Source organism: Atheta coriaria, unplaced genomic scaffold (assembly GCF_025399875.1).
Source record: "Atheta coriaria isolate IRGN ID8LTWV9N9 unplaced genomic scaffold, Caltech_Dcor_3.1 hic_scaffold_16_pilon, whole genome shotgun sequence".
NCBI lineage: Eukaryota > Metazoa > Arthropoda > Insecta > Coleoptera > Staphylinidae > Dalotia > Dalotia coriaria.
The window spans coordinates 567,921-593,960 of NW_027045458.1; the positions used below are offsets into that span (position 1 = coordinate 567,921).

The 26,040-nt window shown below is 49.8% G+C and overlaps 1 protein-coding gene across 1 annotated transcript; it reads right to left on the reverse strand.

Annotated features, from left to right (window-relative positions):
- Nucleotides 1-51: 51 nt before the first annotated feature.
- LOC135802376 (serine/threonine-protein phosphatase 4 regulatory subunit 1-like) lies at nucleotides 52-25,983 on the reverse strand. The gene is given in 14 exon segments (XM_065315957.1): nucleotides 52-531; nucleotides 725-1,217; nucleotides 1,276-1,679; nucleotides 1,963-2,074; nucleotides 2,375-2,460; nucleotides 2,524-3,092; nucleotides 3,279-3,562; nucleotides 3,743-3,762; nucleotides 3,765-3,912; nucleotides 4,860-5,149; nucleotides 7,164-7,276; nucleotides 21,326-21,434; nucleotides 25,574-25,618; nucleotides 25,705-25,983. Coding segments are annotated over 14 exon segments (2,811 nt in total). The 5' UTR covers nucleotides 25,712-25,983; the 3' UTR covers nucleotides 52-400.
- Nucleotides 25,984-26,040: the final 57 nt, after the last annotated feature.

Below are 26,040 nucleotides of genomic sequence, written 5' to 3' on the forward strand. Positions count from 1 at the left end.
CTGATAATGCTATCATGTGTTAGGAAAGGGGATAGAATAAAAAAATTAGAATCATTCTAAAAATTTCTTGTTTTGGCGAATATTACATACAATTATTTTAAATTTAACAAATATAACTTCTTTCTCTCGTTCGCTCGCTCGCTCAATCTCATATAAAACCATCAAAATATTAAACTAATCGGCGCGTGTTTTTCTTCATCATTTACATATTCATAACTAATACATAACTATAATGTACAAGAATAAAAGTACGAGTTGGTTTAGGCCCGCAATCTCTCGTTAATTTTTTATGTAAAAGTTGGGTGTAACTGCAATCTCTCGCATTTGATGTAAAAATCGTGTGTAATTGCAATCATCTGCTTTTGATGTAAAACCGTGTAAAACATTCAACCAAAATTATTCAATAGGCGTACTTCTGGCACGCATCAACCACAGCCGCTTGTCGTACATCGATGTCCTCGTCAGTTTGCAATCGACGCAGCACCGACTCCAACAGGTCGTAGTGTTGATTTTCTGGATCTCGGAAATATTCTGAAAACGAATTTTACATGGAATTATAGAATCCATTTTACCAAAAATAGAAAAACTTTAGAAATGATAATAAAAATCATAGTCTGCCTTATACAAAAGTGTCTTCATAAATATATTCGTATTGTATATGTTATAATCATGCTAATTGAAAGAATTGAACTATTGCATTTTATGAAGTCATAGTAATACTAACCGTTGTTTATCATATGTGTAACAACTGTTTGCGCCACAACCAATCGTACATTGGCGACAGGATCCCAACTAAGATCAAGCAGATGCGGCATAACATCGCTGGCAAACTGTTCGATGGGCAGTGCTTTTCCAACCAGCAACTCCCAGCTGAGGAATACAAACGTCTGGCGCAGCTTCCACTTTTTCGAGTGTGCAAACGTCTCAGCGAATTTAATTAGCATCCGCGACGAAAGTCCCGGCTCGCTGTTGATGTGCTGCAGCAACTGCGCCACAAGTTTGAGTGCCATCTGCCGCACGGCCGCCACCTTGTCGCAAAGCAGGCGCTGAGCAATGTGTGAAATATGCTTGGACGCTTCTGACGGCGTAAACATTGTCACTGACTTCAGTAACTGTTCGGCAAGCTCGTGCCGATAGCGCCAATTCAGCTTCTGATTGTTTTGCAAAAAGAACGACAGACGCGGCAGGTACATTGACCGCTTAGTTGGATTTATAAGCTGTAAGTAAATAATAATCAATAGTAATAACTCATTTTGGGGCAGTTTAAATACTCACTCTTAGAAATTGAGCAAGGTTCTTCAACACGCCGATGCGCACTTCGTCCAAGTCTTTGATAAATTCGTTGAAGATGGGAGCGAGATCATTGGAAGCAATATCGCTTCCCCAGATGATCGCCAACTCATGCAGGCTGCTGGCGAGCGTGTGGCGCACCTTGTACTGCATGTTGGCCGCCAGCGTGCCAACCGTCTCCTTCAATAAATGCGAGTTGACGCTGCCCAGCGTGAGCGCAACGGCGGGCAGCGAATAGGCACAGTGATAGGCAATGTTGTCGTCGATGTCTTGCGCGATACTCGGATCCGCCATCGAGATAAAGTGATCGATGAGAAGCTGCGGCACGATCTTTTGTGGCGGCTCCTTTAACTCCGTTATCTCGGCGCTTTCGCCGTCTAGTAACACATCTGCAAAATGCACAACATTTTAACACACTCATCTACAAATTCAACGCGACGTTCTTTTATCCCGTAAAAAAATCAGTGATTACTAAAAATATCTCCATTTGATGTGTCGGAAGACCGTCGTAATCAAAATGTCATCATCGAAGACTACAAGAGTTCAGAACTCGCATTTATTAATTGCTTTATTAGTGGCAGAATCAGCTTGCATGATAAAAATAATAATTTTGTCCAGAAGTCTTGTAGAATGAAGATTTTTTGAAAATGGCGGTAAAATATTTACAATTACCTGATGGCGAATCAGCTTTGAAGGTTGCGTCCGCGGCAGCCGCAACAACAACGGTTTCGTTAAGATTGTTTGTTTCAAAATCAGTTTCAGTTTTGCAAAAAGCGTCCGTGTTCTAAAAACAAAAACATAAAAACACAGTTAGTACAGATTATTCCAAGCACGCATGTAAGTGAGCGATAAAACATGAATGAAATTTCAAAGCGATTTTAATTATCATGCACGGAAAACTTTCTACGCTGCTCAATTATAAATCTGCCACATGTTTGTTCTGATTGTTAATAATGATCCATATAAAACACAAACGAAAGCAAATTTCATACCGAAATTAAACATGACGAGATTCTGCTGTGTACTTTTTTTAAACGGAATAGATTTTTCAAACTGCGCCAAAATCGGCAGAGAGAATAGTTACCTCTTGTGCGGATGGTAAATCGGTAGTGTCAGAAGCAGTCTTTTCAATTTCAATTCCTGCTACAATATTAGGATCCAAAGGCATATCTGGAGGCACATACCAATAATTATGCGAGTTGTATAACTCCAAACCGTCCTCATCATTATTACCTTCGGGCGTCGCCGCAGCGCAAGCGCCGCCCGAATCGGCGCGATCGGCTTCATCGCCACTGCTACTGCAGGTAGCTTGTTCGCTCCGGCTCAGATCGACGTTCTCTAATTGATCGCCGCTCGCCGGATTCGAAATTGTGCTAATCTCACTACCTAAATTATCACATTGTTTTTTGTTGTCGTCGGTCGATTTGTTGCTACGTAAGATCATCTCATCGTTGTCGAAGTCCTCTGTTAGCATGAAATCGTCCAGGCCCTTAAGAATCACGTCCATCACCCACGCATTGTTTGGATCGGTTTTCCTGTCGTCTTTGAGTGGTGGTGATAGCTCCTTCGGCGCGGGAAGTTGTTCTTCAGGAGGTGGCGGCGTCTTTTGCGCGTTAGACTGTTCATCGAGTGGTGGTGGCGCTTCCAACTGTGGCAGTTCTTCGGGTGGCAGCGGCTGTTCACCTTCCTCTGTTCGTTTTCGAACGAAGCCAACGTCATACGAGTCGTCGTCCAAGTCATCCAAACAGAGGTAAAACAAATTCTTTACTTCATCCATTGGCGTGCATGATGAATTATTTATTCTGTAATAATCAAAGTGTTCAGGTTAAATTTAATCATGATGAACATTTGTTAATATAAATATATTGAAGTAAGAAATCAGAAAACACGAATATTCTTCATATATATCTCGGAAGACCGTCGTGGAAAGTATCATCATGCAAACTATGATCAATCATTCTACATACTCAAAAGATTATTCAACTTACTTAAATTCGCTGCCATAGCAGACGAGAACCAGCTCGCCCATATTATTATACGCAAGTGATGTGATTGTCGGCTCCGCAAAGGTGGAGATGAAAGGACCGAGTGTTTGAAACGCAGAGATGCGCACCCACCGACATTTGTCGCGTAAGAGACGCGCGAACGCCGGCGCCAGTACCATCTTCCGAAGATCTGGCGAGCACGCGCACGATACAGACATCGCCACATCGGCGCATGCTTTCCGCACGCCCCAGGCCTCATCGTTGCACAATTTTGCGTAGGCTATGAACTGCAACAAATGTTTCTATTAGTTTAAATTCCTTGAAATATCAGGTATTATTAATTGCAAGAAGGCAATCAGTGATTACTAAAAAAATATCTCCATGTGATGTGTCGGAAGACCGTCGTAATCAATTATCATCATATAAAGATAAAACTCATACTATCTTTTAAAACTAACGATACTCACCAGTACTTTTTCAAAAGAGGTCGACTAATAATGGCGCAAAAATCGCCAACATGCGATGCGCAAATCTTACGGACATAAAATTTCATTGCGGCACACAATTCGACGAATCTGTCGAGGAACACTCGTTCGGTGACATCTCGCCCGAGAAGTGGCACAACCTTTGCCATCAACTGCAAAATAGTAAAACAAACACATTAAACAGGTACTAAATCGCAACATTAACAAACACGCAAAAATTAAATGCCATTGGTTCCGCTGTTGTTTCTGAACAGCATAACGCTCATCAAAGCTGGCTGTGATATGAAACAAACAAACATTTCACATCCAACTGATGAGAGCCATACTACACACCGCACACAATCCACCATCATCTTTCCTCTTTCGCCCAGCATGGCCCAGTAGTAGCAGCACTCAACCGGCGTCATGAATTATGCAGCGCTCATCAAAGCTGGCTGTGATATGTGTCAAACATCCATTTCACATCCAGTTGATGAGCGCCGCAACAACTCCTCCAAAAGTGCCGAAAAGTAGGGGAGCGGAAATCCCACACGTCGATCGGGCGCGCAACAACTTAACTCGTCAAAATGGCTGTGATACCTTTGCAATCGTGGGGGTTTCACAACCAAATTGACGGGAAAGGCATTCGCAGCAACGAATCACTAAAACACACTAGAACAAAATTCAGCAAGTAACATTTTCACTTGTTTTTCATGTTGATTGGGGCTACACCGCCGAGCTCATCAAAGTGGCTGTGATAACTGTACGAAAAAAACAGATTTCACAACCAAATTGACGGCACGGCCATGCGCAATTGGCAGTGAAAACAAACTGAAGAAAACAATTGAAGAATGAATGGAACAGCTATGCTCATCAAAGCTGGCTGTGATAGCTAAAAAGTCCTACAACAGACCAACTCTGAAGAGTATAGACAGACCAACTTTACCGAGACAGCTGAAGCGGATGATGCGGTTATTCTCATGTGCAACATGAAAGACAAGGTAGTGAGACACCAGGAACTGCCACATCTCACTACCCATGTCTTTCATATTGCAGATGACTGTTTGCAAGATGATGAGTGTTACTGAACTAAAATGTATCTATCTGGCTGAGTACTTACAGTCACTCCGTCGGTGACCATGGACTCCTTCCGTGTCAACGCCAGGATCGTTGGACAGACCTGGATCTCTGCTTGCGCCTTGCTGACTAGTCCCTGCTCAAGTAACGTGAAGAGCGCGCGTTGCGCATGTTTCCGCACCTGGTTGTCGTTGTCGCCGAGGTTGTTCACCACCATCGAGAGCAGGTATTCGCTGGTGATGTTTGCCAGCGCCGGCACTTTCTGCGCGCATTTAAGCGCCATGCCGGCCAGGCTCGGGATATGTTCCAGCGCGTCGATGCGCACCACAACTTCTGCAAAAACAGAACAAACCTTGTACAACACATGTGAGACGCATGGGCATATCGTTGATATCGCAATGCGGAAGAAGAGCTGAAACATACCGAATGTGCACCGCGTTGTTTCCCGGCGCGCACGCTGGAAGTAGCGAGCGGAAGCGGGTCTCGTACCGGGGGACGCGCGCTCTCAACACGAGGTTACCACACCACCATTTTGACGACTAGCGGACGCGTTCGGCGTACAGAAGCCATGCCGCGCGTGCGAGGTTAGCCGCCCAGTCGGGTACGGACAGCAGAGACCTGTCCGCATTCCTGCAGGACATGCACTGCCATAACGTCGCGGGGGGAAGCACACACCACCACATGAAGAAACAACGTAAATTCGCGGGCAAAACTCACGCGCGACGCCGTTATGGAAGCCATGCGGGCGGCGTGCGTGCCGCTTCGGCGAACTGCGGCTACGCGACGGACGCGCCGAGAGCCAGTCGTGTAGCGAGATTAGTTCATGCCAGGCGCACCTGGCGGCGCCACGCGCGAGATCGTTGCCCCGCTCGTGTGTGCCCGCCGCGCGCGCACTACTACGTTTCATTGAGGCTTCTGTCGCGGCGCGCGGCTCAGCAACGCCCAGCGTCGAGCGTCCCAAACGCGCGCCGCACAGTTTACCGTTGCGGCCGGCGCATCGCGTCGCATTCCTAAACGCGCGTCTCGCAGAGAACGCACGCAACACACACTACACGTCGGGATTCTAAACATCGACGCGCGCGCGGCGATGCACACACATATTGCATTCACATGCCTGCGCTCGATGATGATGATAATTTCTAAACTGGTTCTCCGCCCGGCGTGCAGCAAACCTGTGGGTACGCACGTTCCACGAATCGAGCTCGTTGGCGCCCTTTCCAACTTTTCAACATCAGCGCCAGCGCCTTGTTACAAAATGGCAGTTGGTTCGTTTTCAATTAAAATCAAATCAACCTATTACATTTGATAATCGTTTACAAATGGTTCCGGGGAATGCAATCAGCGTGCATGCGGCAGCGTGCGGTTTTGATTTGCGTTGGGCCACAATATTGCGGACAGTGTGTCAAGTTCAGGGAGACACACGCAGCGCGTGTCGCGGAAACTACGCACCGAAAATACGCGACCTGCCGCCACCGCCCCCACAATAATCGATATTAGCCTGTTCGCACAAATTTGAAAGAAAAACGGTCGAGGTAAGCAGCAGCGCAGCAACTTGACATCAATTTCGAATTTGACTCATCCCAATAAATTCTATAATTAGCAGAGACGACGCGCAGCGCGGGTTCGCTGGGGGTGTACGCCGCATTTCTTAGGGTGCCCCCCCAAAACTATTTATACACCGTTTGCAGGGGGCCCACGTGTGCAGTTTCCTGTCGTCGCCGACCGGAAGCGCGCTGCCCTCCGACCAAAATAGCTCGCACATTCCTTCTGGATTACTCGCTACTCTAGACGACGCGACACGTTCACTCCTCCTCCTTTCTATTCCTGCGGCGAAAGAAACACAAGAGATGCGTCTCTGCAGCAGAGCAAGGGGGTCTCAGCGTTACGCAACAAATCTCCCGAGTACTTGTTAAACACGGCCGCCACGTGCCTGAAATGCATCCCACGAGATGCGGAGGACAATCTAATTTTACTTTTGTAATTCAAACTTCTATAGTGTTGTGAATAACGCATGCATTTCGAGAAAAGCAATCGATTATTGCTGGTTTACAGTGAGATGATGGTAACGGAAATTCCATTATTTGCATTACACCGTCACTCCTGACATTTTTCTGTTGTTACTCATTGTCACAATCGTTCATTCATGTACGATTACGGCGCCGGCGGCTGTGCACAGTGAGCATTGCATTAAACATTTCATGATTCACACCGTGCACCGCATTCCAATGTTAATAATTAATTAGTAATCGCCAATGCCAATCTAATACGTGCGCAGGTTTATACTTCGCAATACTACAGGTAAATCTGCAAATTGTTTGTGTAAGAAATATTGAAAAAATAAACTTACCAGCATCATGTACTAATTTTCCAAAAATGTCCATAATCTGAGGAAGATCGGTGCTCAGCGGTTCGGCGGGCGCCATTTGAATAATCTCCAGTAATACCGTTGCCACATACTTTCTGTAATTAACGAAAACCACTGAATATTAACACTCATCCTCACTAGGGACGCACATATTCGAAAAGTTTCAAACAAAAACACGTGGTTCACGCACGAGGGCGCGAAATGCATTGGCGGGAAATCTCCAATTGCCAGAGCGCGTCGGCGCCGTTAGCTGAGCGAGTGAGTGAGTGTGGCGCGCACGCGCAGCACGCACGACGCGCGAGATTGGCGGGAAGCTTCGCGGCGGATGCGGGCGCATCTCGCGATCCAATTGGACGTGCGCATCGGCATCGATGAATGAAATTATCTTACGTCGCAGACGCGCGCGCGTACACGCTCTCTGTGACGTCGCATGCGCCTTTTCTCGCCCACGCACGCGCGCGCGCGCGTCTCCGCCGCCTGCCTTATCTCGCACGTAATTCGCTCAAGATTCCACCGAGCGCGCGTCACCTTATCTACGCGCGACGAATGAATAATTATCATCAGGTACGGAGAGATAAAGTAAGGGAGACTCATCAGTTAGAACAATACAGAGGTTCGCGGGGACGAATTGTCATCGCGATGAAGAAGAATCCTCCACCAGCAGCGTGCCACTGATTCGAGTGGGGTGGGGCCCAGCAATGCCGATCGCTTCCAAGTTGGAAGTTGGGTTCCCAAATTGGAATTGCTAATGCGAGCACGCACCCGCGAGCCACCGAGTGTGCGAGCGAGACGTGCGCGCGCCCGAGTCTCCGCCTCGTCGACGCGAGCTAAGATGGCCGCGGCGCTCTCGGTGCACATACTACTACAACACACGCAAATATGCTTTGCTCCCTTGGGGAAAAGCCGATATTAAAGATTCATGATTGGCCGTTCGCATCGAAATATTCGAGATTGAATTGGAATGCAAACTCCACTCAATGTGCGATATGCAATTAGTCCGGGGTGCAAAGATGGAGCGGAAATGGAGAGACAACGCCCCGGGGCCGAGTGGATGATGATGGGCCGCTGCTCTCCGGCACTTGCGTCAAAAGTCTAGAAATATGAATTTTAATACCGTCCAATGTAATTATGCCACCCCAAACGAGAAGAGGCCAGGTGTGACACTTTCACGCCGCGAAAAATTTGCGAAAGCCATTAGGCAACAATAGCCGGGAGCACAATGCGCGACAATGTCGGCTAGGGTGAGAGTGCGTTGCGTGCGTGCAAAAACGGACATTCCTAGCATCGTGGGGCGTGTCCGGATTGTGCCGTTTCAGGTACGAAAACCAACCAGTCGTCGTCCCGATGGAAAAATTCGCACCATCAGCACAATTTCACGTAGCAGCAGCGAAACGTGACAAACAATCAAACTGACCGTCTCCTCTCTTCCTCGACCATCACACATCGCACAAGAAGTGAGCATAGAGAACGCGTCAGCGAGCGCGGCATGTGTGACCTGCCTTCGGAATGCGGGTCTCAGACGGAATCACAACATACAACACGCACGCACACACACGTGAAGACACACCAACCGTTGTCCAGTCAACAACCTTTACGCTCCAACCCGAAAGAGTAGTCCGTAGATAATCCAGAACTAGTCCAGAATCGATATACCAAAGCGGCGGCGACATTCCCGGAATGTTCCGGTGCGTTGACCGCCGCACGGCGCGCGTCCACCTGTCGATTGCGGGCCACGCCACGACGTGCGCAACAATTGACGTTAACACTATGTTTACATTCATAAATCGCCAACGCGTGATGCAAACTGAAAGCGATAACAACTACACACACACAAACATACAACTACAGATGAAAAAACAGACGCAGAATAATTAAATGCCACGCACATTTGTTGATGTGCCCAATTAGAAAACGTATCGAATGTTTGTCGGTCGGGCCGATACAAAGTGAAATTTCAGAGAGGTGATTGATGACGGCAAGGCCGCGCCAAAGGCCTTGCCGCCGAAGAAACCAAACCAAAGAGGAGGAGGACGAAAAAATGCGCTGCTCTAGGCCAGCGCCTAGGCGATTCTTCGCCGCTCGGCGACACACTAGCCAGGCGCACGCACGCACCACGCACTTGTCGGTCGGGATGATTGAACTTTCAAGAATCTCATAGTATACGGCCGGCGAGCGCGCGTAACAGTAAACGGTCGGCGTTTTCATACCAAACGCGAGAGAGGAGCCTTGGTATGTGTGGTCCGAGTGGGGCATCATCCATGAATGGATGGATCATGGAGCTGGATGCGTAACAAGGTCGACAATCACACTCACAAACATCAACAACAACAACAACAACATTTAACAACAATTCATACAAACAAAGCAATTTCAGATACCACGCTATCGGCGCGGCGCTTTTTTCATGCTACGAATCGAGAGTAGATCTCTGGCCGTGGGCCGGAAGTGACGCCATCGCGTGGAATGCGCACGCTGTGCTGTATGAATGGAACAAAACGCAACAGAGGCGTCATCGCGTCACCATCACATCGTAGTAGGACGAAGAGTGTGTCGTCATGCCAATAAAGCCAACTCATAGATACATACGCAAAACCTTCCAGGATATACCTATTACAAATATCAAATCAAGAATAAATGCATCATTTATGCATCCGTATAGATTATTTGTTCAGTTTTCCATTAATCTCAACATGATAAATTCAACTCGCACGTGTTTTTTGCGCCTAGATAGAATTATTTGTTAGTGTGCGACAGCAGACGATGCCAGTTTGTAGAACAACTAATATATTTATGGTGGTTTATGGGTCGTCGTTCTTTGCCTAGCAAGAGAGCCTAGCGTCTGAGATGCGTTCGAATATTGTGTATACCACACACACACACGCGAGATCAGAGAAGAAAGGAGAGATGATGCTAGCGATGTTCTCTCCGACTGCATTCTGCTTGATCGGAGAGGAGAGTAGGGACCAATCGAGCGTACGCGTTTGTCTGCTGTGCGCCGCGCGTGTGTGTTTGTGTCGGTGTCGTGCACAACATAACGGCCCTCGCATTCCAGCCAACACGGAACAAACACTCTCACGGTCCCCGAATGGAGGCCACAATTTCACTTCAACCACATGTTCAGAGAGAAACACGACGTGCCGCGCTCGATGATGATAAAATGGCATCTCGAAAAAAAAAAAAAACAACACAATATGCCGCCGCGGGCCACCACCGACATTTCATTTTGTGTAGGTACTCAAATCCATGCTGATCCAATTAATTCAAAATTTTCATTATGCGTTTAAAAATTTGGAAAAAAATGGTTATTTATTGTTTTGGTGGAGGAGCGCGCGTGTAAACGCAGGACCTGCGTTGTTTTTGCCTACATTTCGTCATCGAGCAGCAGTAGAGAACGACGTAAAAGTTCCGTGGCGCGCGCGCGCGCGCGATATGGAAAGCGAGGCGCAATCCGAAAACATGCACGCGAACGAGGCGAAAGAAACGACGCAGTTCTAAGGCGGCGTAACCATGACAACGACCTCGCGGTTCAAATGCGCATTTCCACTTAATAAACACCACACACACAACGCACCACACCATTCATAATTAGCGCTGCGATAAACTTGTTTAAACAATATGCAACTTGATTCCTCAGCAGTGATTCATGCTTCTTTTATTTTCCCTGCCGCCTCCGCACCCCACCCCGCAGCACATATCCATCATCCACACACACGCTGCTCGACGTTTACAACAAACGTTGTGTTTCGAAGGTGCAGCAGCAGCAACGACGCGCGCGCGCGCGTCCATTCAAAAAGACGACGCCGTTAAAAAGGTCGGCTTACCTCGGATGCGCCCAATAAATGATTTCCGGTTGAGCCACATCCTGTGGCGCGGAGTCATGTGTCGCGTGTGCACGTGTTCACATCCTGTGCGTCCCCGACGACGAGTCCTCCCGAACAGCGACGACGATGCCGCCACAAACAAGCACCAAACATCCTCGCCGAATACACTGGCATCCATAATCGACTCGCAACTTCCGGTGCGCGCGCGCGCGATAATGCAACATTTTCGGGTATTTGCAACGCGCTTGTTTATATTTCGTTTGTTTTGTTTCAATGCGCGTTGCCTTTTGCATCACGCAATGCACGACGACGCGCACACCGCGACAACACAACATCAACACATTCGAAATGCGACTGAACGCGCGCGCGCTCGCGTACGCCGCAGATGGCGCGCCACCGCACGCACACCAGCGCACCGCTAAGTGGATTAGGAGGGGCGCGCGCGCTCGCGAGCGTCGGTCCTCCGCACTCACCCCTCGGCGTGGACTCGCCCGGAAGTGCCTCCTCGGCAAAGGCAGGCATAGGCACAGGAGAAGCAACCGACGCTGTCGTCGCGGGCCCGAATGCCGCACGCACGCACGCACGCATCGTGCGCGCAAGAGAACCCAAACAAAACTTATTCAACGCAAGCAAAGACGGGCGCGGCGAGGAGGAAGAAGACGTCGTCGTCGTCTCGCTGTGCTCGCCCGACACGACACACACGGATCGAATTACACGCGATTCTCGCACGAAACCAGCGCGCCAGCAGCAGCAGCAGCGAGTGAGTCGCCGCGCCGCGCGTTCATTCACTTTCTTCAGCGCAACATGCACGACGATTCGCGTTTTTTCCTCCTCCTCGAGACTTAAAAACTATTCCAATTCTTCTCACACATCAAGTGCATGCTGATTGATTTGCAGCCTCTTTGACTTGGGATGCACGCCGACAACAGCCCGATTCCAGGAAATACGGTCAGTAATCTTAGTGGCAGAGACCCCACGCATTCCACGGCGGTCGCTCTCTTCGTTGCACCACAAGTCGCAGAGAGCCCACCACGCTAGCCAGCACTTAACTTGTACCGACCGTGTGAGGAATCCGGTCGAAAGAGAAACCCCGCATCAGAGAACTTTTTGGATAACGTCGAATAAAATTGCATTGCAGTTGAGGAGAAAAAAAAAAAACAAGCCGCGGAAAAAATACCACACGACTTAATGACATAATACGTGCGTGATAAAGGCCCCGAAGGCAATGTGCGATAAGCCGTTCTGCGGTGCAAGCATATTTCATTCATAACCGAGCTGTGCATTTGCCGTTATGTTAAATGTAAACATACCCATACATACAACACACATCGCTATTGATGCATCAGAAATGCGCGCCCGCAATCACAATCAAATAGTACGAGTCAAAAAAAAAAAAAAAAAACAGATTACTTTTACGCAAATGTTGTAAAAGCGCAATATTTCCACCGAGTAGCACCACTCCGATTGTCCGCTGTCCGCACTCCGTCGCTAATTAGCTGAATTAACAGCGATGTGCGGCCATATGTGTGCGTGTGTAAACGCGCAGGCCGCGGCGGCGTCAGATGCCATTGACCCCGTCTTACGTAACGGGCGCAGGGCGCCACGACAGACCTTGAACCCGAGAACCCCCTCGCGCACTCGCACGGCGGCGCGCCGCGGCGTCCCGAATCGATTATCTCGCACAACTCGCAACGAAAAGCAAGCGCCGCCGTGCAACGCCTTCGCACGCGCGCGCGAAAAAAAAACGAACACAAACTACAACGACGACTATGATGACTTTTGAGTAGTAAACAGGTGCCGCGCGCGTCAACGACGACGCCGACCCAGAAAACAAGGCGAAAAAATTTCGGAGTGTCCAGCGCGCCGCCGCGCAAGATGACGATACAAAAATACTACCGGCCGCCACAGAGAGCGCATCTCTCGCGCGCGCACGAGTGAAGAAAACCCGTTTCAGATTCCATTGCGGACGCATTCCACGCATCGCCCCTAATCACAAGGCGGCACCGCGCGCATCGGCCTCATTTAGATTTCGAGATGATGCTGCTGCTGCTGCAGCACATCGTATATTCAAATTCGAACGCGCCAAGAAAAATCAATACAATACGCACGCAATGTGTATATACGAGAGTACACACAAGTCGTTCAAGTCGCCGCTGCCGCCGCCGCACAATTTCAATTGCATTATCGCGGCGGTGTAATCACTCTCTGACGTAATTTCCAAGCCGCACACACGCACGTGTAGAGACCGACATAGCGCATATAATGAATGAATGAAACGTGCGAGCGAGGCGCGGTGAGGAGAGGAGTGGAGGCGCGCGCGAGCACAGCATGTGTGTGCTTTTTATTGAATGGACTTCCACCCGCTCTCGCTCGGCATCGGCATCGTTACGGGTCACGGCGTCGCAAAACGATAGCGCGCGCGGCGGCGGCCGCCCGAGTGACGCAAAACATTGACTGACTGACTGTGGCTGCGCCGCTAGTGTGGGAAGTGTAATCATTGCACATTGCACACACAACAAACACCGCATTCTACCAGCGCCGCCCCGACAACCTGCTAACTGCAAAACTCATCATCCGGCACGTGAGGTTGTCCTAGGTTTTGGCGCGTTTGCGGTTATTGCTGCAATCGCAATCTTCTTGATATTCACCTCTGCTAACATCGAACGCAGCATCTTTCTTCGTGTGTTCTGCGGGGCATTCCACGCGATGGAATGCGCGCGAATGCGACCGCAGTCCGGCAAGAGATGCGCTCAGCAAGGACGCGGCGCGGTTCAAGGAGAGACCGCCGCGGCTGCTGCAACTCCTCTCCTCATTAACGACTCCGACTAATTGCGACGCGCCGCACCTACGCTATCATAACAATGCTGAACATCTTAAATATCACACAATAAGCGCCAGGCGTCGTCCTAAACTGAAAATAAATTCTTCGCTTAAAGTTCATCAACTTGTGATCAATTCGTAGCGCAGTTTTTTTGTTGTTGCTTTTTAATATTCTTCGCGCGATGCATCCGAAGGAATGTTACAGGTTGTCCGCCGTGCTGGTCAGCTCTGGAATGCAGCGGCAGCTCGTAACTGTACCGATACAACAACAACAACAAGAGGCGCAACAACAACAACACAAGCAACAACAGAAGGAATTTCGCCGCACAAGAAGCGCACGCCGCGCGCTCAGCTCCATTCTGGGTATTAGCGCCTCCGGTTGCTGCCGGCCGACGCGCGCGCGGTGTGCACGGGGGGGTGCGAGCGCGACCGTGGGAAACCGTCACACCACGCTCGCGCTCCGAGCACACACAACCTGATGATTTGTATACACGTCGCCGCTGCTGCCGCTGCTGCAAGTAGTACTCATTCCTCCTCACCGCTGCTCTCTCTGCCCCGCGGAAAGGACCGCACGCACACATGACACACACCGCGCGTCAATGCATGTACGATGGGGCATGGTGCGTTTGGGTCGGGCAATTAGCGCGAGTCCGAGAGCTGGGCCCGCACGTTCCGCGATCAATTGGCGGAAGAATTTTCGGTGCGCCCGGCGTCATTTCGCTGGAATCTCAAGCGTTTCCGCTCGTTTTCTGCCGGCCGCTTTTACCGTTGCGTTTCATTGGCGCAATTCCAAAACGGAGCGCAATTATGCGCGCGCCAGGCCCCAATATCAATGAACACGCGGCGCGGCGCATTGTGTGTGAGAGTTGCGGTGCACTGGCCGACTTTTCTACCTGCGCCGCTCGGAGCTTCCACGAATCGCGGTCGCCCGCTCTCTGCGAAAACGTCGGAGCATGAGAACACACAACACACCAAGATTGGTGATAAATGGTCAGGGTGATTTACATCAGGGAGAGTCCGTACGCCGCCGCGCCAAACGTGGCGCCGGCCGACAACACCATTTCTTTGGCGTTCGTCGAATCGCGCGCGCCGCCGCGAGCGAGCAGCTTGTTGCGCCTGTAATGAATGTGGAGGAGATGACGCGACGGGAGGCAACGCTCGCTTTATTCGGGGCGGTTTTTCGTGGTATCGAAGCATCGCGCGCTTATATGCATTTACGGTGTGTGTGTGTGTGGTGTGCTACGCTGAATCGAGAGATAAATCTCGTCGGCCTACCACCAAAGGATCCCCCTGTCTTCCGCGGCTCCGCTGCCGCTCGCGCGCGATGAGAGACACCTCCGAGATGCCCGCGCGTCGGCATTCCAGCCTGCTTGCATCCTCGACTCGCCGACGCGAAGGGCATGCGTAGATTTGTGTAAAGTTCGGTGCTCTCTTTAAGTTCGTTCGGTTCATGGACACGCTGAGAGATGAGAGGAGAACAAGCAAGTCGCGGCGGCTTCAGGCTTGGGGGGGTTGGGGTGTACCGGCGGTCGGAGGCGATTCCTGGAAGGACCGACCGACCGGCCACATCGCCGCGCACCGAGTGCGTGTGCACGCTCTCGTATGTGTACATCCCAGACACTCCTTCAGCGTGGCCTCCACGGCCACATTCCGAACAGGGTTCCGCCGTCTCACCGCGCGCGCCTTCCAGCCTCCGAAAGCGCCTACTGCGCAGTTATTACTATACTACTTACTCCATACTACAACAACACGCTAATCCGACTTTTCCCGCCATCGGAATTCCGATGCAACGCAACAAACAACAACAACAAGAAGAAGACGCCTAAGAGGATGACCGCGTCGCCTCTCCGCCATCGCAATCTTTATGGAATAACATCCGGCCGGGCAGTCAATTTGTTGAAGCTTTGCATGAGCATCACATCGCGATTAACATGTCAACAAGACTGCCCAGACAAGAACTAATATGGCACCATCATCCGGCCGACGAGAGACGCTTTTATCGCGGCCGTGGCATCGCATACACACAGCGCGCTTTGTAGTCGGCTTGGCGCAAGCGGATGTAAATAAGGCAAATAGTGCCGCCACACATGATAACATAACAAACACACAGGCAGCGCAGTGCGCATCTCACTGGATGTGTGAATCTTGTTTAAAAAGTGCCGCGGTGAAAATATTCCAACGTAATACCATGTATTCGATGATGATGATACACCTGAAGGCAATCGGGCGCGCGGATCGCGGCCGCCGCGGAATGTTAAGCGTTCTCCTCTCGCACCGCGGCGGCAGCATCTCTTCGGCGCGCAACACACACTCACTCACACAGCATCCAAAAGATGGACGGTCGGCGTGCAAGCAGCTACCATCTCGGGCTCGCGCGCGCGCGCGCGATGTAAACAAAGAGGTAAGGAACTCTCGCGATTCTTGCGGAATGGCCTTGAACTTCCGATGCGGCGTGATGCACTCCGCGCGCCGGCCATCCAACGTCCCCGCAACCTCCTGCGCGCCACCTCCTCCTCCATCTCCCCCCAACACCACCACAGCTACGAGCGCGCTCCGAGAGCTTGTTTACAAACATTGCGCTACTCGCGAGTGCATGCCCGAGACAAACATGAACGAACAGCATACCAGATGGCTAATAAACTTTCAGACACTTTCCTACAGCCGAAGAGACCTACACAACACTACAACTACTTACAGCGTGTGCACAAGAACCAGCGCCAGTACCACCAGCGACTTCCAACATACCATGATAATATTTCTCAATTTCTCGCGCGTGGAATTCCAACTATTTCTCATTTTATAAGCCATCCACAGCCCGGGGCCATGTTGCAGCAGCAGCAGCAGCCTTGGTGCACGAGACCAACGCCCGTAGCCGTAGCGTTTGTTATGGAAGACCAGCATCATTGCGCGCGCGATTTGTCCGCTTCCCGTGCGTGCGGTGCGCTATGTCCTATTTACTGGCGGCTGGCGGTGCGTGTGGGTGGAAATGAAATCGGCGCGGGCAAGCAAAGCCCACGAAACGCGCGCGCGGGCCTCACGGGAAAACTTAGAGGAAGGGGGACGCGACGCTCTATTTATAAGTTTGTTATGACTGGGCCCCCCCGCAAACGCGCGCTCGCGTCGTGTGTCAATTTTCGTCTTCGACACTTTCACTCACCAGGATGTGGATTCCGCTTTTAAAAATGCGTCCGTGACTGGGATGAGCACCCAAGTCGTCGTCTAACTTTGGCACCCCGAGTCGATTATTCTATATATAAACGCGCACCCACCGTATGTCTTAAAGAAGGGAGCTTTAGACATGACATATTCCCGCTCGAGACTATAATCTGCGGCATATGTCAGTCTCCCCGCGTGAGTTATGCCCGCTTTCGAGAGGGTGCGGAAGTGTTGTTACATTTCACCGAGAATGTATTTTTACTCGCGTCCGGAGGAGCAGCACCCACAGACGCTGCAATTCGAGTTGGGTGCACACGCGCGCGCGCGCGAGGGCTATCTGCATAGATCAATTTCCCAGACGTGCGCGACACGTGCTCAATATATTTAGCATTGAAAGACAAACGATATTTCCTCAAGTAATGTCTTCCAGGCAGCGCACCCATCGAGCACCCAAAAGCGTCGTGTTATAAATACTACACCAAATTCCATTATACTCGTATATAAAAAATGTGACTAAAAATAATATAATAATCATAGTGTAAGTTTAAGGTCTTCCTCGTTAAACTACTGTTAATTTCGACCCGTGCGGGCCATCCGACAACGAAAAAGCTCATCTACGGCGCGACGGGCACGAGCCAGGTGGCCGGCAAACGATCATCCCATTTCCGGTCACGTGTTGCCGCTCGCGCGCGCGCGCGCCCGACAATCACCGTGTGGCACATGGCACACCGAGGTATACCTTAATTAACGTTATTATGTAACATCTTAAAAAGTGAAACGAACCAGCGCCTAATCACAGGCCAACAGATTTGCGCCTGCTGTTCGCTGAAAAACCTCGACATCGTGTCTGTTTCCTGCTCTTCTGTGCTCCCCTGGGGAGAGAAAGTTGTCTACATACACGCCAGCATCCTCAAATCTGCGGACCGGGCGCGTCTCTTGCACGTGCCCACATCACCTGCCGCGGTGTCTTTCTCCGCACCTGCCTCGGCGAATCGGGGCAGACAGCTGCAGGACGCAGCATACCGCCGCAGACAGATTTCAGCACCTGGTTGTATTGTACACGCGCGCGATAAGAAAAACCCAATCGGGATTGACTCGTGCCTAGCGAATGGCAAATACCTAGCGATACATAGCGCACGCGACCAACAATCGCAGCTGAAGCAAACAATACAATTCGCACATCTATGCCCGCAGGTCCAATATCAGGTAGTGTTTGTGTGGAGTGCGGGTGCGCACGGTGCGCAAAAGGACAGATGCATCACCGATGGCGGCACGCGCCCAAACGGTGGTAATAATAAAAGCGTGGCGCAGCGCGCAAAATCTTTCACGGGCCCCGCGCAAGAAGCAATTCTTAAATTCTTAAACAATTTCTGAGCTTGTAAAAGCACTACAATACAGCAAGTCGAATGCTACGCAGCTGTCTTTCAGCTGTCGATCGCGTTTGACTGTGTGTTCAACATCTGGCGCGGCCTTCACTTTCGCACCCTTTTGCCTTTCCGATACTTTTACTCGCGTACACCTACGACAAGCCATCAATAAGCACCCTCTTCCCTCGTGCGACAAGTCATCGCTTGCCGACGATCCTCATCAACGCGCTAATTTTAACGACGAGCTAAATATACGCGCGTGCGCGCGCCCAACAAAGTCGCATAGCACCTCTAGGTGTGCAAGCCTACAAACAAAACCAAGCAGCAACAAAAAAAAAAAACACAGGCGAGCCATCGACATGTGCAGCAGGGCGCCTATAAATACGCATCCGCACGCATCAAGCATCAAACTGACACATGCACCTAATTACACTCAACATCTCATCTTCAGAAACAACAAAAACCGCCTCGCCCCACGTGCCGTACCTGACATAATCAACACGTTCGTTCGCAACAATGTACCGAATGTATTTATAACAAAACGCCCACGCAGAGGGCGGATGTCGTGGCAGCCAGGAAGACGCTGCTGTCGGCGGGGTGTCAATGCACTCCGCGCGACAGGAAGAGCGATGGGGTAGGTTGCAGTAGACCGACATCGCGCAAGCTGCGAGCCAGCAACAAACTATCGTTAACATCCATCCACCATCTAGGTACTACTATCCAGCGCAAACCAATGTGTGCCGCGGCGGCGCGCGTCCGTCCGGCGTGTTTCGCCTCGCACCCCAAACCCACCTGTCCCGGCAGATGTGCATTACTTCACCTCCCGGTTTCGTTGTTGTATTGCTTGCCAGTCCATTAAAGAACCCTCGCGTTTAATATCATCTATTCTCAAACCCAACATGCCGTTTGCAACCGCGAGATATCTCATCACGACAGAATAGAACAAACCAAACCCACCAGTAAATACGATGTGATGTATAATATGAAAAGTAAATAATTTTCCAAATTATATGCGCTTCCTTCGAATGTAATTGATTTTTAACAACACATATCAATATGTTTATACTCTATATAACTTTTACGACCGCATAACAACGTTTCTATTCCAACCCTAGACGATTTCGTGCGACCTACCCTACTCCTAATGTCCTTAATGGCAAATTAATGCCCTAAATCTCACAACCCTTCTTCAATCGTGTAAAACTTCTTTTTAGCAGTAGTACGCGTGTAGAGTAAAACTATAGCATGTGTAGTAAAACAAGCCGAAGAGCGGCGATAAAGAAGAGGAACCGGTTTTCGGACCGCCGGACGCCGCATACCCATCGATATCGCGGCCGATTGGACGTTCGCGTATCCTTTATCTCTTGTTTCATTGAGAGCGAGCAAAGTGGGTGTACTCGCGACCGCCAATGAGCACCGCGCGCTCGATGTTGTTCTCCAGACCACCACACAAATTCCTCCGGCCGACTCGCGGCCTGTGTCGGACAACTTTTGTAAACAAAGTTGCCAAAGCAAAAATTAGAATACGTACGGCGCAATAACAACGAGTTTCAAGCCGATGAGGAAAGAAAGTTTGCCTTCCGCATCGAGTTCTTGTTACGCTGAATTTATTACAGCTACACACAACTCGAAAGCAGATTAAGGATCAAGGTTCGGCGCATGCGAAAAAAAAAGGCGAGCAAGAAACACGTTGAAATTAGTTTCCCAGGGTGTCCCGTTCTGGAATCCGCCAAACAAGATGCGGCGCGGCATCATGGGAACGGCGCGTCGAAGCGAAAAGACAACTTTTATTTTCACGTGACTGGGACCCTATTCGAATTATGCGGATTAGCTTTTTCCAACCAACTTTGTTACCTTTCGGCTTCTTCCGACAAACGCCATATCACAAGAGGGGCAGCAACACACACGGCAATAGACGCACCGCTCTATTTACGAAATAAATCAAAACCAACCACCGTTTTATACCCCTCCGAATGAATAGTCACAAATTACAAAACAGGCTCGGGGATTAGTCATATACAGCCACAACGTACAGAAAAAAAGCTTCCAGAGAAAAGTAAACTTATTCATAGGTTAGAGGTGAAATGACTAGTCAGCTACTAGAACAAATGCCACGACCAAACTAGATGCGATGATTCAACCGAAATTACTCCACGAAATTATCCATTAATCCACTATGCTTCAGATGATTCAAAACTAAAATTCCAAATACGGCAATGTGCAACTTCCTGTTCGTGCAACAACAATAAATAAGTAAATGAATCACTTTGGTGATATTCATCATTTTAATTACGCACCCCTTCTCTCATAAAACAGCAAATCATACCCATCGTAATAAAAAAACCTGTCGGGCTGTCGGCATGTCGCCAATACGACGATGACAAGTAAAAAAATATCACCGAAAGAGACGAGATTGAAAGGGGTGCAATGCAGCGCGCCCGCCACTCGAAAAGTAGGTTGTTACCCCATCGGGTCGGCGGGTCAGCAACACCCTGCCGCCGAGTGCGATGACCTACGCGAGCTCAGAGACGCGGCAGGATCCAAATATACACCACTAGCCGATGATGTCATCTGACCCAAAATAATTCACGCGTAATTATGCAACACGCACGACGGCCAGACTGCTCCAGACAGGAATCACTACCAAACCGCGACAAATCTCTGAGCGCAAGTGTGTGCATATGCCTGCGCCTCTCTACATACAAGTTGCTGGCGACTATCGCTGGCGATGGCAGTTTTTCGTTTAGGGATATTTGCGAGGACGACACAAGGACTAAAATCCGTGTCGCGGCGACGCGTCTGGGCACGCCGACATGTGGGCGAGCTAAATTTGCATCGCGACGTCTATTTCCGAACGGTCGCGGCGCGGCGGCGCGCGTGAACCACCAATTTTCGGCACGCGGAATCACTACTAGCCCGTGTGTGACTCACGTGCTGCCGCCAAACACCTAAACATTTCAAGAAGAAGACATTTACTGACCTGTTGTAGACCTCCTCCGCCCAGGCGTACTTGGTGATGCGCTGCAGAGGCGTGAGTCCCTCATCTTCAATCTCCTCGGCTGCGGGACCGTCGCCCTGCTCGTACACTCCTGTAAACAATAACAAGCCAAACTGCATTACTTTAATCAGCGACATCGCCAAGGGGGTGCATAGGTGTTATGTGTGTAGGTGGATCAATCCTTATTCAAAGCGAGTCGCGGCGCGTCATTCATATTACACACACACACACACACATATATATATCCAACACACCCGCGCGATAATCACGTCCACTACAAATCCTACTACAGGATCTACGCTTACTATAAAAGGCGTGCGCAACGCCATTCAAAAGTGAGCATTTTAAACGCCGATTTAATTGACCGCAACATTTTTGCATATACACAGTGTGTGTGGTGTCTCCCAACCGCTCAGTGTGCTGAAATTAATTTGCAGCATTTGAGCACGCCGCTGATTGAAATGGATCGAAATAGCCGTTACGTCGAGACTAGACGTACCGCTAGTTAGCGCTCTGTTGCGCCTGGCGGTGCGAAACCAATAAATTACATTTCACGCCGTTTAGAAAAGCGAAAGAAGATGAAGGCGGAAAAAACACACCAAGAGCGCAAAAATCGCAAAGTGTGGCGATGGCGAGACTGTCCGCCAGACGCCCGCAGATGATTCTTTCTTCAAGTGCTTTGCTCGCGCAAGCAAATCCCGGCAAAATACCGAAATTCAAATTCAATCAAAAGTTTCGAGTGTGAGCAGCAGCAGAAAGCGCGCGCGCGCTCGTGGACTAATTGGACATACTTTTGAAGTCGTTAATTAATACTCGACGCCCCGGCGGCACAAACGCAGCCGAGTAATCAAAGCAACGCGCGCGGCCGTGCGCTCCTCGGGGGAGAGCAAAGATTGAGTTAAGGGCTTTGGCGCGGCGACGGCGGCGGAGGCAGTGGCGCCGTCAGAAACTTGAAACTTCCGCGACAATAGAAATTGCGCCAATTGTGTGTTTGAAAGGGCGTTAAACAGACGATTACTGTCGATTCCCCAAAATGCCCCAAAATAAATGCCGCCTCATTAAAAACTTTCCGGCGTGTTATTTAAATAACCTTATTATTAGTTTTTATTCGCATTGTAGTCGATTGTTAAGGGAGGTGTCGCACACCGGTAGTAGTGGCCCCCAACAAGCACAAGATGATGGCACGAAATCGTTGAATGTGTAAGACGCGAATCGATATTTACGGCCGGCCTATCAAAAGCTTCGCGGCACACGCTAGCCGTCTCTGCGCCCACTACGCTCATCGCATCGCAACCCTTAATCCCCAACCACCAAACTGATAATTCACACTTAAAAAGTGAAAAAAAATTTAATTTTTAAAACTAAATTTTTGCGCTATGATTACGAAGGTATAAATATAAGTAGAAGATGGGTGCAGTTCAGTTTAATTACCATTCGGGGCCTCCTAAAGCGTAAAAGCTCGCCGCAAAGGTTGGTTTCAGGGCGCGGCGTGCCGCCACTCAACGCTCACAGGCACCACAACGCCGCTGCGACATTTCGCGCACTTTAAAAACTCTGCGAAATTTCGCACACTGCAGTAACAATACACCCACCACTACCATATCACCATACCTATGGTCGTCAACAATCGCTACCGGCATGGATTACGGATGAGCCCATCGTAATGTGCCACCCATTTGCGCGACTTTCTCCAAACACCCCGCGCATGAATAAAACACGCCGCAAAATGTGCAAAAATGAACGACGCCGCGACGCAATTCGCCGCACGCACGCACGCACGCCGGCGGGCAAAAAGCAACCGTAGCCGCCGCCGGACACATCGGACATACGTCGCGTGCGCTGCGTCGGGTGTGGAGTTTCGTCAGTCCGTGTGCGCGATCGCCGTCGCCGCGCGGCATCGCGAGGGCGCCACCGGTCGACGACACAGCGTACGCCCATACTACACGACTACTATATAACCAACAACCAAAAGGGTGGTCGGACGGCGATGAGGGCGAGGGCCGACGCGCGGCTCCGCATACAGTGTGTCGCCTGCCGCCGGCGGCGAAGAATCGATAGGAAGCAGCGCTCCGCCGGGCGTGGTTTACCGCAGTTGCACGAATAAAATCTTCATTCAACCGTCATCATCATCACCATCATTCCACGCATCATTCAAATATCAAGATTAACCCCCAAACACCCATCATACCTCCTCACTTTTTCGCGCGAGTATTGCAGAGTTAAGCTGTGAGACAAACCGCTCAATAACTAAAAAAATATTATGATGAGGATACAATGAACGCAGCGCAGCGGATATCCCACGGAGCAAAGTTACTTACATCGCGCGAGCAAGAGACGCGCGCGTATTTACATATTGAATGAGCTCTCTCGTTCTCCGGAAGTGACACCCGTGTGCTTTATCTAACAATAAGTCGGAGCAATGTCAGACGCACGACGCAGCAACAGCAGGAGCAGCTTTTTATGAGATTGCCCGCGTTTACTACCATATTGTACCGACTTCATTCAAAACATTTTATTCTCATTCATCGATTGACCAACGTGTCAAAATAACTTAATCGCAGGCCAATTACAGTCGAAATGATTATCGCAGACGCGCGAGCAGAGCGAGAGAAAAAAAAAGTTATGAATTGAACATTGAATCAATGAATCAACTTTTAAAGTAAATACATATGAACGCGTTTTTTTCGGCATAGCGTGCGCATGTTTTTTTTTTTTCAAAAGTTAAACGCTGATTCTAATCGCGCGCGCTTGGTGAAACAAAGACCACAATAAAGCTCTCGGCTGCCGTATCATTATCATTCATAATTTTCATATCTCGTCATCTTGCGTCTTCTGTGGCTCTAATTTTAATTAATTAAACAACGCTCTGGGAAACGTCTCCAGTTTTTCGACTCGTACCACTTGTATATACACACATTTACGACTGGACGAAAAAAAAAAACAGAAACAGGCAAATCCCTTTTTACAAAGTAGAATAAATAATATTTTAATTAGTGGTAATTTAGCAGTTTCGTTGTCGAAATAAAATCGCTAACCGTTAGGGCATATAATAAAAAATAATTACTTTAATAAAAGTTAATAAACGTAACGAAACGTGTGTGTGCAGCGTGCCCGCCCATGTCTTCTGCGGCGCGCGTCTTCTAATAGCTCACACCGAGCGGCGGCATATTAGACACAACTGTGAACTGTGAGGATCATAATGCAGGCGAATTAAATTCGACGACGAGCAGAAGCCCGTTATACAATGGCAAACCCGTCATTATTATATTAAAAATTTCAGTTTTTTATGCGCAAAAATATCTGTGTGGTGTTTATGTGCGGACATATGGTATATAATGTTATGAATGCGCAGAAAGCGACAGAGTGGCGGATATGCTCGCGCATAGTAAGCGAATAGGCGGACGATGGGGTTTGAAAAGAAGCATGACGTCCATTGACCCATGCAACGCGCTCGGCACGCCGCGCAAGAAGAAAACACGTCCAAGAAGTTGGAAATGCTAAAAATTGCACATTGCAACATTGTTGCTGGAAAATGCAACCGAGAAGTTTTTCGGGTTTATTTTTACTTGCGGTGGACACACTGTAGGTGGTGGCACGCAGACGCGTAGCAATGTCGCCCGGTATCGGAATGGAATTTGTTTGTTTTTCGTGTGTCCGCCGCGTCCGTGTCGCAAGCGGCCGCGCGGCGCTTGATAATTTTATCTATTGGCATTAGAATGGCTTTTTCGAGAGCGCCGCGACGCAGCCTCGCTTAAAGCACTCGAACGCCGAAAAAGCGCGCCGCCGTTGCCGATTAAAAATAACACATCAATTTATTGCGTTTAGCAATCGAAGAGCGCGCGAGTTACATATCGCGCTTGACGTCAAAGAGACAGGCGCCGTCATTGAGCGCAACTACGCCGCACATATATGCAATGTGCGGCTGCTTTGAATGCAGCTAGAAAGAAATGTGTATGATGAGAGGCTCACCGAACGGCATGATACCGCACTGTATGCGCTGCGGATGCGCGGCCACGGCGTAATACTCCACGGCGGGGCGGCATTCCCCGTCCATCGGGGCGCTGTCGCACTGACACACGGGGATGACGCCACACACAGCGAGCGCGACGACGTCGCCCGAAATACTAAGCGGACGCCGCGCGCCGCTCTGCTTGCCAAAACAAAACGCGGCGACCGCGTGCGCGGCACGGCGCGGCGCAAAACAAACGTGTGAGATGATGACCAACTCACCTTCGTCGCAGTCGTCCAGACACTCGTCCTTGCCCAACGATTGATCTGCAACACAACAACGCACACAACATTAGACAGGGGGTCGGCGCGGCGCGCGTGTTGATGAAAAGCACCACGGCGCGGACACTCACCCGCCATTTTGTATCACTATCAAAACATAGCCGCTGCGGTAAAAAGGCACGTGATTCTCCACCCCGATCGGGCACTCGGACGGGCGGCTGATATTCTCACGCTGGCGCGCTGGCACCTGCCACTCAGCGCACACAAGTGGACGGTGGTCACAATTCACTGCCGCCACTGATTCATCACTTTGACGATTTTTTACGGAACTTTTCTCTCGCAATCGGAATAATATGCGTGGTGTGTGCGCCTCGCGCGAGCGGACGACCTTGCGAACGAAAATGCTTTGGTTAGAAGCAGCGAGTGCCAACCTGCCGAAGGCAAATGTCACTGGTGGCGCCGCGCGG